The following is a 12,772-nucleotide window of genomic DNA, read 5'->3' as shown; positions in this document are numbered from 1 at the left end:
AAGGTGACGACGGAAGGCCTCATTGTCCGCCACATAATTGATAAATAATAAAGGACCTGAATAAATAACTTTTTTCTCAATCGAAATTTAATTCAGCAAGCAGATATGTAAAGCAAATCAAATATAAAAATCTACACTGTATGTTAGAAGCGAATTTAGAAATAACTAGTACGCAAAAAATTACAACTTGTTTCTCTTTCTACAAAAAAAAGTTTTATAAATGAATGGCTGGATAACTTCCAGAGAAATTTCAAGGCGCTTTTAAGAAGAGAACATGGTAATGCGGTGTGAATATTTACATGCCTAATGCTAGACCAATGAGCTGATCCGCATATCTAAACGTTCCGAACAACGAGAACGAATATATTTCACCACAACTGGACTCTTTTCTGACTACGAGCCGACTAGTCTGTCCCGTTACCACTTTATGCCTCATGCTTAGCGACGAAACAGCAAAAAATAACTTTCAAGTCTTCTGTTTAACCTGGCAGGATAAGGAACCTTTGAACTCCCACACTCTAGGCGAACACACTTTCACGAGACCATAGTGGCGAAAACACTACCATAAGTTGGTTCGAAATTTTCGGGTAATATGCCAATATAACATGTATGACTAACGTACATCGTAAAAAAACTACTTTAACAGTCTTTGTCATTACCTTTAAATTTTGACATGCAACCATCCAAACAAACCTTATTAAGCTGTATAGCTTTTTTCAGTTCTTAATATAATGTTCCATCACTTTTCATACAAAAAGTCATGTTGATGTTATTTTCCTGTCCCTTTGCAATATTTTCCCTAGTGATACTAGTTCCATGTATAACTATACGACAGTAAATGGATCAGCTGAACTAGCTAATAATAATTTAACCATTTCTGTCCATCGTTTGTAAATTGATCTCTTATTGTAGTCTGCATTTAAAGAAAACAGTTTGCTTAAATCCTTAAATATACTGGTCTTTCGAGCTTCTGATGTGATACACACTAAATTACGCACAGTATGTGACGCTATATGCAGTGGTGTATTCAAACTGTTATCAACAATGTTTGGATCTGCGTTATGCTGTAGTAGTAATCTAGCAATGTCTACTTCACCAAGTTGTGAAGCCAGGTGCAAACACGTTTCGCCTTTGAAATTGCAAATGTTTGGATCAGCGTTAAAGTTCAATAGTAATGCAACAATATTATAAGACCTTCTTTGTGAAGCAAGGATCAGCGGTAGACCATTGCCATTAGCATTATCGTTAGGATTTGCTCCATGAGTTAATAACAGAGAAACGACATCCGAAAATCCGTTCGCAACTACTACTTGCAGTGGAGATACATTATAATTGTTATATAGATTTGGATCGGCCTGAAATTCTAAAAGCAATTTTACAATTTCTGTGTATCCATTTTCACATGCTGCAAATAACGGAGTATCATTGAAACTATTTACCAAATTTGGATTGGCGTTGTGCTCCAACAACAATTTAACTACTTTTATAAATCCTCTTGATGATGCCATAAAAAGTGGAGTCATATTATATGATGATTCTGGTTTTATCAAAGACCCTTTAAAGGGACAAAAAGAAAAGTCATTCATATCCACTGCGAACTTTGCACAAAAATTTTCATATAATTCTGCATTTTCTAAAAGTAATGCACAAATATACTCGTATGGGTCATTTTGTAGCATATCGGATGTTGTTTCCATATCATTTTCATCAGAATCAGAATGCGGGTTATAATTTCCTCCAACATTTGTATACAAATTAGGGTTGCTTCCCTTTTCTAATAACAAACCCACTGATAAAATGCTGTTTTTTAGACAAGCAACAAAAAGTGCAGATTCATTATACACAGATAATACACTTGGATCACATTCAAAATCTATCAGTAATTGTACAATCTTCACATTGTCAAAGAAACAGGCAGCATGAAATAGGGTATTGTTATTTTTACTGTAAATATTAGTATCACACTTGTTTTCTAGCAAATATTGGACAATTTCTGTTTGACCTAACAATGCTGCAAAGTAGAGTGGTGTATGGTTATGGTCAGTACGAATGTTTATGCTACACTTTGAATTTATTAATAATTTAACCATTTCAATGTTGCCATTCATACATGCCATGTGGAGCGGAGATATGTGTTTACTGTTACACGAATCGGGATTAGCGGCTTTTTTTAATAATAATTCGACCGTTTCGATATGGTCACTATCGGTTGCAAGAAAAAGAGGTGATTGACCATTGTTGTCGAGTACATTGACATTACATCCATTTTCAATCAGTGAATTTACAAGATAAATGCATCCCTGATTTGCAACTGCAAGTAATGGTGAAGATTCTTTTTCAAAAGATAAAACTTGGTTTAATAATACCTCATTTCCTTTCAGGTAGTCGAATAGTTTATGCTGGTATGACATATTTGTTATCTGATTATTAGTGAACACATTGTCTAGATGACCATCACGGATATCATTTGAAATTCTGTCAAAATATGCTTCTTCCTTATCAGCAGCAACAGTAATGACACATTCGGACTTCTCTGCATTCAGAGACACGAACTGAAATCGGTCTCGTATTATTTCGGTATGTGCGACTTCTAGACAGAGATCAAAATAGTTTTCACCGCAAAATAAAACCAGGATGTCAAAAATCTTGTCGTGTAATATGCTATAACAATTTTCACATTTCTTAACATAACTGTTGATGAGTTTTTCCAATTGTAATTGGACAACCTTAATTGACAAAACGGACGAAATTTCAAAATGATCCGATAAATTCTGTAAAATCTTTCTTATTTCTGCCCTCCGATTGAAAATGTTTTCGTCTATGCAGTTATTGTAGATAACAAATAAAAACAATGTTGCAAACATTATTTGATCAGTTTCATTCATTAGTGAAGCAAGCTCTAAATTTATCGATTCTAGGGGATTGGAAAAAAATGCTATAACATCACCGTACTGTTTTGGTGAATACATTTGACATAAAAGAGGAAAAAAGTCGAAATTCATGAATACATTTGATTGCATTAAATCTGTTACGTCATTTGGGGACAGATATACTTCTGCCATGAGACATCTTTCTTTTATAGACAGAGCATAAGTTTCTGAAGTTATATCAACGTATACATCTGAAATTTGTTTTGCTCTAGAAAATTGACGATCTTTAAAAATATAATTTCTACATGAACTTAATATTTTAACTGTCCTGTTAATCAAAATTTTTTGTATTTCATTTGACAATCTACACCAATTGCCTAACCCTTGATTGTCAATGGCATATTTACCACATATATCATCATAAACAAATATTTGGTTACACTCTGAATTATAGTACAACTTAATTTCTTCAGGAGAATTAACTGGAAGGATATCATAATTCTCCTCTTTATGTAGCAGAAGAGCAGCATGGTGAATTGATGTTGACTTTCCACATCCTGGTGGACCTATAACTGTCACGATTTGTTCGTTTTTGATAAGTTCTACGATTCTTTTGATAGCTTTTGTTTGAACAACTTTCTCGTCAATGCGGTACCATTCTTCTAAAATGCTATTGTGGACAACTGTTGATAGAAAATTATTTGATTGAGTAAATGTGATTTATGTTTTTCGTTGGGTTCGCGTTGCTAAGTCTTTAGTTTTCTGTCTTGGCTTGTGTACTTTTATTTTTTTGTTTGTCATTTTCTTTTTTAGCCTAACGGTGTCTGTTTATTTTCGATCTATGGGTTTGACTGTCCCTCTGATATCTTTTGTCCCTCTTTTATGCAAGCAATATGTTTTTCTAAATTGAGGGTTTTTATGGTCCTTTGGTGTAATTGAAATAAACTATTTTCATTGTTTTGTCCTATTGCTGTCTGATATCTCTCTCTGTCTATTCTGCTTATTTGAAAATTAAAACATACTAGTATATAGAAACATATTTCATGGTTTATATTGCTCTTGGTTTTCCGTGTTCACTTATTTCATATTTGCCATATACACTATATCATTTCATTGCCATATTCAGATTTTATTGAATATTGCTTAAATATCTTAAATTAGACCTAGTGCCCACAGAAATTGTTTAGAAATATAAATATATAAAATTTTAAAATTTATTTTCATGTTAATTTTAGAAATATGTTTTTAATATGTATCATGTGTATGTTGAATATAAAGTAACAATATGTTTTTTACCGTAATTCGACCATTTTTTCCCTTGCAGTGTGTAGTACTATTATCTTCAGATACGTTTGGCTATTATATTAGATACATGACACCTGCATTTAACCTTATCAAATCGTACTGACTATTTTAAAAAAAGTTTGTGTTCTTTGTATGGTATCTTATATTTTGTGCAAAGCCATTATTTTTTTAATTTCTTAATAAAAATGTTTACTACCTCAGCAATAGATTACATCAAGCTATATTTGGCAAGGCTTTATTTGGCTTTTTTAGATTTTGTTTAATTCGAGCGTCACTGACGAGTCGTTTGGAGATGACACGAGCGTCTGGAGCAAATACAAAATTTTAATCCTGGTATCTATGATTAGTTTAGTTATCGAACTAGGACTTGATATGACATACCATTCTAATGTTACTACATATTGTAAAAAAGAAAAGAAAAATTACCAGTAACTCCTTCTGGGATTGTTTCGCTTCTTATGTTTCTAAGTTCTGTCAAAATTTCTCTGTAATTACTATCTAAATTACAGACCTTCAAATCAGCACACAATTGTGTAAAAACGAGTCCTCCTAGGAGAATTATAGCCTGAAAGTATTTTGAGATTTGAACATTTAACATGGTAAATAATTTGATAGTACGAAAAAAACATCATAGCCCGTATTTGAATTTCCATTTTCTCACTATGCAAAATTTATATAATAATTGAAAATAAATACATCTAAATTTGAGAGAGAATAGATAAAAACATAAAAGTCCAACAAAATTAATATTCTAAGTGTCATAAGCAAATCTTTGATGGAGTAGAAGATACAGTGAGATAGTTTACTTTCGTTTTATCATGCGTAATACCGGTGTCACACTAGGCTACGATCGCACTACGATTTTTCAAGAAAAAAATGCAAATTTTGACACTAGTAATGCAATCGTGTAGATTGTATAAGTTTGTGGTACGGTCGTGGTGAGTTTTTCTTTATCGTGATGAGTGTGTACAACTTTGAACATGTTCAAAACAATTGTGATGCGATCTTGTCGAAATCAGGTCGTAGTAGAAGCATATTAGAGCGCAGTAAGGCCATGGTAAGATCGCAAATGTCACTGTACCATCGTAGTCGGAGATCTGACAGCGACGTTACTACGACCTCACTACGACTATCACGTCCCCCATGAGACCTAACAACGCTTCTACTACGACTTTAACAAGTATATACTACGTTGTCCAAGACCATGTTACGATTCTAGTACGCTCATGTCGTCCTAATAACACTCGTCTTACGACCTGACTACGTTCATACTGCAACCATTTCGAGTTCTAGCCATGTGCATTGTCATTTCCAAATAAAAAAATATAAAAGCTCTCCAGGTTTTGTTTGTTTTTATGTAATTTTGACATCATTTCCATAATTTTAAAGAGCAAAACCATAATCTGTACCATTCCCATTATTGTGAAATAGAATATCGCCATTTGATCTTGATGGATCAGCGATGCGTTGTGATTCAGGATTGATTAGTTGATCCGACATCTCTACTGCTTCAGGATAGTATCAAATGCCCCTCTGCATCTACCTCTACCCCTACGCCCACGAGTTCTGGTGAATTTTGTTGACATGTCTGTGTTGTTTTGGAGAGTTTTACATATTAAGGACAAATAGAAGGACTGGAAGAGTATTTATATGGAACATGATGTTGACGTTATTGTTGAGAGCGTAGTTAGATGACGATATGAACGTGGTAAGATCGTATAATGATCGTGGTAAGAGCGAGCTATAATCGTAAAAAAAGCGTGGTAAGATCGTGTTGCAATCAGATAAATCGTGGTGAGAATGTTATAAGCGTAGTAAGATCGTGATAATCGTAATAAGGTCGCAGAATAAACGTGGTTATAATGTTGTATAATCGTACTGAAATCCTTGTAGAAGCGTCATGAGAACGTAGTACCATCGTGAAAACAACAAAAATCTACATTTTAATGGCGCTCATACCGCGACCTGAATACGATCTGAATTTATTTTTGACCGCGTTGAGCGTGGTGCGATCGTATCTTTTTGTGACTGGGGCATAAAGTAGGTCAATATTACCTGACTAAGTACTTTCCAGATCTGATGAAATTCCTGTTCAGTAAATGTTCCTGTATGTTTATGAACAATCTCATTTCGGTAAAACTTAATTGTTGACAAAGCTACCGCGTCAGTCGTAACAGCTGAAACTGGAAGCTTATCTTGGATAACTATGTTAGCGAAATTCCTGAGTAAGCATAACATAAGGGTAACATCAAAAGTACACGAGACAGCCGTACCTGAAAACACATTCATAAAGGTTAAGATTTTTATAAAGTTAAGTAGTGTATACTGTAGAATAAACGGTGACTATTCGCTCCTAACTTGTAAACTGTCAAAAACCAATTTCAAAAACATTTTCCGTTGCAACTTTTTGAAAAATTGACAGGATTGTGAAAGTTAAATATAGTTATTGAAAGCACATATTTCAAGTTGTAAATTTAAGGGCCAGCTGAGGACCACTTTAGGTTGTAGGATTTTCTCGCTGCGAGACCTATTGATGGCCTTCGTCTGTTGTCTGCTCTTTGTTCAGTTTGTTGTCTCTTTGACATATTCCCCATTTCCATTCTCATTTTTATTTTTTGCATGGGTATATCTGATTTTAAAGAAGTGAAACTATACAAATGTTCATCACTTCAGTTACACGTCGATTTTCCTATTTTATTCCATTTACAAATTATAATAAAAGTTGAAGATACCAAACCGAAAATGTTAAAAATAAAAAAAGATATTGAAAGAAGTTATGATGGAGACAACAAACTTTATTGATTAAAACCAACACAAATATTTCCTTTGACGATTGATATTCACCTTCCCTATAATTGATTCCAACAAAAGACAGTGCAATGAAGCAGAAGCTATTTTACCATTCAAATTCCCATCGAAGTCAGGTAATTCATGGTGTTGACAAAAAGATAGTCCAATTTGAAATGTATTGTTGCATGCTACATTCATAACTTAAACTGCCTTAAAAAGATCCGAGTATATATATTTTGAGGTCTTATTGCCTGTAATTTATTTTATAAATCACCCTCCACCTTTTAACAAAATCTAACGTCTTAATCTAATTAAAAATTGCCTGAATTTGGAAAAAGTAAGTCCCATTGTTTTTGGGTGATTATTCTCTTCTGTCTCAGCCCTTGGATGTTCGCTCTCTTTTGATTGAGAACAGTTTGCAATCCTGATGGATAAAATTCCTTATCAAACTTTACTCTGACAGCTGTAGGTGCTACTTGAAGCAGTAAATTTGCGATACGAAGGTGAAATGTCTCCTCAGCACTTATTGTTGTTGCCATTTCTGAAAAAAAAGTGAATATTAATGTTGTCATTGACAACAGTCAAATAACATCAACACAAAAACACGAGGTTAAACTCATTTTTTGTGTTTACTACCAATTAAGAGAGATGATCAATCCCATGAAGGATTGTTTTGAAATATCACATCAAAAATTAATTTCCGCCACTAAACTCATATAAATGCAACATTAATGTAAACATTTATATGGGGACACTCATGTAGTGTTCTTATATCATTTTTATTTATCAATAGAACCAAACAATTTATGTCTTTTGTACACTTAAGCTGTCAAGTTTAATTGCTTGATTTTTGCATTGTTCATCCTTTTACAACACTAAATTAGCATTTGATTGAAGTTTGATGTCCAAGAAATGACCAACATCCGTATTATAGTATTAATGAAATATGGTCAAAGTTCCTCAATTGTTCAGACAGTATAAGATAGGGAAGTAAGTTGCATATAATCTATATTTAACATAATTCTCACTATAGAATAATGATAATTATTCATATTCAAAAACATATAAATGGTACTGTGAAATTCACTAGAATCTAAAAATTATGCAATTAAATGTGTTTTTATTTACATTATTTAATTATAAATTTTCCCTGTTGTCAGGGGCCTCGGTGGCCAAAAGTGGTCTAAGTAGTACTTCTTCTATGATCACTTGCCATTCAACGCTGAGTTTGTTAGTTCGAACCCCGCTCTTGCGAGTGCACCCGACTCCAATCTTAATTGACTAGAATTGCCAGTTTTACTGTCGGTGGTTTTCTCCGGGCACTCCGGCTTCCTCCGCCAATAAAAACTGGCCACCACGAAATAGCCCCAAAGTGGTGCTTAAAAGTGGTGTTAAAACACCAATAATAAAATCAAATCTCCATATTGTGACATCATTTAATGATGACTCTAGGACTTTAAAAAATGTTCAGATGGATAAATATTTTAAAATAATATTATAAAAAAATCACTAAAATCATTATGAGATTGTAGTATTAAATAAAAAAATAAGTTTTCTAGTTCAGCATTTGTTATAATTACAACCATCAAATAATTTGAATGAGAATGACATTGCTTATGTCAAGTTCTTTTTCAAGCTTATTCTAATCAAATGAAGAGAAAATCCCAAAACCAAAAACGGGCATTTTGAGTGATTCCTGTACTCAAACTATTTCCCAATCACACGTGTAAAAGACTTAGAACAATATGATGTTTGCTGGCAAGGATTTTGGATAACAATGACAATTAATCTTACCTCAAGGATACAGAGTCTCTCAAATCGTTGATTGTTTATTTCTAAAGGTTCATAGCAGCCATGTTTGTTAGAAATAAATTCTTGTGATCGTTATTTATCTGTTTGTTTTATCTTGAAATAGATAAATTATCAGTTTAATAGTTATACATTTTAACATTTACAAATATAGTCAACTTCATAATTCGACAACAAAAGCTAACATATTATAACAAACGTAATTGGTATTAATATTTGAATAGATATAAAAACTAATAACTTGTATGTTTTAAACGAAAATCGATTTTCCAATTGACACGTTAAAGGGGCACTAGCTGTCAAATTCATGTTCACTGATTTGACTAAAATTCTAATATTCGATTTAAGCTAATGAAAAACATTTATTCAAACTATCAAAGCCCTAAAATAAACAATGTACAGGGCGTTGGCACGATAATTTGTAACGTTTCGTGTCTATTTTAGTCTAGATGCCATCTAATTGAGTATCGAGATGGCCTCTGATGACCATATCATGCATATAAACGATGTAAACATAAATATAGATATACATATCCGCAAAGTGAAAAGGGATTAATATAAGTTGTTTCCCAATCCACTATCGTATCACAGTCAATGATAAAAATTTATCATACGTCATTTATAGTCTTCATGTGATCAAATAGTAGTTTTCGTGTTTTACATCAAGATATTTTATACTTATTACAACGGCAATTGAAACAAAAACTTGGAATAGTCTGTACATGTTTTATATCTCTTTGACCCAGCTTACTCTTCCAAATATAAATAATCAACTATCAACGGATTTCCCATATAAAAGTCTCTACCTATACTTGTTCCTGGTTCGATTTTTTGAAAATATCGAAACTAACATATCTTTAAAAAAAAAAAAATTGGTTGTTAAAAAGAAATTATTTACCTTACCTCAACAAATCAGGTTTCCCTCTAACTCCCGGTCGCATTATATTGTAATATAAAGGCGAATATTCAACTGCCCACAGTAGTCATGTTCGCGGTCGTATTGATTGTCGTGATCAAACTATTTACCTGTATTAATTTTGTATTATAATGTAAGACTTTAAAAATAGAACTCACATAACGTTTTTTTGTAAACATAAAATTTGTATAAGTGTTTACGTTGAAGTTCGTTATGTGTTTCCATTTGATTGATTTTTGACCTTCAAATATGTAGATACAAATTCAACATTATCTTTGTATTGTAAGTTTGCCTTTAATTTCATTTACTGTTTTTTTAATGACATCTGGGTGAAGTTAACTAAACATGCACTTTCGATATCCAGTCTGTTCGTACCATTGTATTTTGTAACTAAAATAACAACTTCGAGCCACGAATTTGTTATTTCGTACCATGAACATAAACCATTTCGTACCATATGCGAAAAAGATTTATCCTTTCGACCATTTGAAATGTATGCTTTCCTATTTAGTACCATATGGAAAAAATACTGTATTAATTATTTAGCCAAAAAACAGGTTTCATCCACCATTTTGTTCATGACAAACGCTCAATCACATGAAACAAATTGATAACAACTGTCATATTCCTGACCTGGTACCGGCATTTTCTCATGTAAATTAAGTTAGCAATATCCTTTAAATTTACTTTCCGCTATAGAAATGTTCTCTAACAAAAAAAATCAAAATTGTGCGAAAATGTTGAACGCAGTTATCCCATTGAACTAGATATAAAGGATACAACATATACAGTAAAATATGCCTCATATCTTGACTTACATCCAAAATTTGACAGAGAGTTTCGGTTGAATACATAAGAGATGATTTCAGCCTCCTAATTATGAACTTTCTATTACTATGTAGCATCATTCCAGCGGCGCTTGTATCCGGAGTATATTTCCCAATTGATACGATATTCCAGGGCTTGTATTTCTTATAATGATTTCCTTGACAGAGAGTTGTGCTCACAAAGAAGCCATTAAACTAAGAGTTCCTAATGGTGAAGTTGAAATCTTCCCTTCGTTAATTTTACGTAAGCCATCACGAGTTGGTTGACCGTCATGGAATATCCGTTTCACTGATGATATCTGATATGATCCTAATTTCTAAATTAAAATCCCTTTTCACGAATGTGACTACCGAGTCAGACTTTTTACCGAGTTTGTAATAACATGAGTATTACTACGGGTAGCACATGTGGAGCAGGATCTGCTTACCCTTCTGGAGCAACACTTTTTGATGGGGTTCGGGTTGCTTAGTCTTCAGTTTTCTATGTTACATTTTGTACTATTGTTTGTATTTTTCTTTTTTAGTCTAGCGTTGTCAGTTTAGTTTGGGTCCGTAAAATTTACGACGGGATGATTTCAACTTCATCCCTTGGAACTCTTGGTTCAATGGCTTCCTTCTCTGTTTTCAATCGGCCCTCACTGTCAATTTCTAGATGTAGGTCAAGATGGGACAGACTTATCATTATCTTTTGTATCTTTATCTCAGGGTACAGTAACTTCAATCACATTCTGTTGCAATTTTGCGTGTTAAACATGTATATATAAAGGCAACAGGAAAAACCGACACACTGAAGACAACAAAAACAAACGCCAATACACGAAAGTTTTAATAACCACTGCCATATTTCTGACTTGATACAGGACATTTTAAGAAGAAAATGATATATCAATCATTACTTTTTAATTGTTTAAGCTTAAAATTACTGGTTGACATGAAACAATATTAATATCCAACCTTCTTAATTAGAAAAAAACAAACCATCTTGAAAGTTTTTTTTTTTTTTTTTTTTTTTTTTATCATTTTCAGATATGTTTGTTGATGATGCTCTGTCACTCGATAACATGCATTTCAGTAAGTGCTTGCATCGCATAATGTTTACTGAACGTAAGCGTGAGATGATGGATACCACTAAAAAGTAGACGTTCGGTTAATTGAAAGTCCTAGGGAGAACTACTGCATAAAAGATATTTTTAAGCATACGGTTTTTTCCCTAATATATATTATATTTGTTTTCCCAGCTTCATCAAGTAAGTTGACATTGGATATTGTGGCTAATGCTTTTGTCAAAAGTGGAGTACGAATTCTGATCCTTCAGATTACCTGAGTACAATCCAATATTTTGTGCATAGAGTTCCTCATTATAGAAATGAATAGTAAAAGAGGGACGAAAGATACCAAAGGGACAGTCAAACTCATAAATCTAAAACAAACTGACAACGCCATGGCTAAAAATGAAAAAGACAAACAGAAAAACAATACTGTGGATTCATTATTATTCGTTGGATACCAATTTTTGTTGATTTCGTGGGTTTCGGGAAACCACGAATTTAAATATTTAAGGAATTGCAAATTTTCTAAAGGAATATATGCATACTTTGTCAAAACCACGAAATTAAATACCCACGAATATGCAAGTTTTCCTCAAACCACGAAAATTGATACCCACGAAAATAAATGAATCCACAGTAGTACACATGACACAACATAGAAAACTAAAGAATAAACAACACGAACCCCACCAAAAACTAGGGGTGATCTCAGGTGCTCTGGAAGGGTAAGCAGATCCTGCTCCACATGTGGCACCCGTCGTGTTGCTTATGTGATTACAAATCCGGTAAATAGTCTAATTCGGTAGGTCACATTCATGAAAGGGAAGGGGATAGTAGTTACGACGTAAGGAACATATCCGATATCATTTGTGAAACGGTTATTCCATAACGGTCAACCAACTTGTGATGGCGTCCGTAAAATTTACGGAGGGATGATTTCAACTTCACCATTTGGAACTCTTGGTTTAAAAGCTTCCTTGTGAGCAATAACCCTCTATCAAGAAAATCATGATAGGAAATAGTTTAGTTTATTTCAAACCAAAAGCAATACAGGAAATGCAAGCACGGGAATATCGTATCAATTGGGAGATATATACCCCGTATGCAGGTGCTGCTGGAATGTTGCTACTTAGAAATGGAAAGTTCACAATTGGAAAGCTGAAATCATCTCTTTTGTCGTAATTGTGTTGTGAAGAGTTGCATTTA

At 33.2% G+C, this 12,772-nt stretch overlaps 1 protein-coding gene across 2 annotated transcripts; it reads right to left on the bottom strand.

Annotated features, from left to right (window-relative positions):
• Window positions 1-635: 635 nt before the first annotated feature.
• Window positions 636-9,833, bottom strand: LOC139500842 (uncharacterized). 2 transcript variants are annotated; one of them, XM_071289716.1, is made up of 6 exons: window positions 9,673-9,833; window positions 8,760-8,870; window positions 7,288-7,506; window positions 6,231-6,448; window positions 4,602-4,740; window positions 636-3,553 (listed from the first exon to the last, which is right to left on the bottom strand). In XM_071289716.1, exons 3-6 carry the CDS (start codon window positions 7,502-7,504, stop codon window positions 825-827), a joined length of 3,303 nt encoding a protein of 1,100 aa, XP_071145817.1. In that variant the 5' UTR covers window positions 7,505-7,506; window positions 8,760-8,870; window positions 9,673-9,833; the 3' UTR covers window positions 636-824. The 2 variants fall into 2 exon arrangements, with proteins under 2 accessions (XP_071145817.1, XP_071145819.1); XM_071289718.1 differs by having other exon boundaries at window positions 9,678-9,792.
• Window positions 9,834-12,772: the final 2,939 nt, after the last annotated feature.

Source organism: Mytilus edulis, chromosome 13 (assembly GCF_963676685.1).
Source record: "Mytilus edulis chromosome 13, xbMytEdul2.2, whole genome shotgun sequence".
Classification (NCBI taxonomy): Eukaryota; Metazoa; Mollusca; class Bivalvia; order Mytilida; family Mytilidae; genus Mytilus; species Mytilus edulis.
The sequence above is the reverse complement of the archived record's forward strand: the minus strand, read 5'-3'. Positions and strand labels throughout refer to the sequence as shown.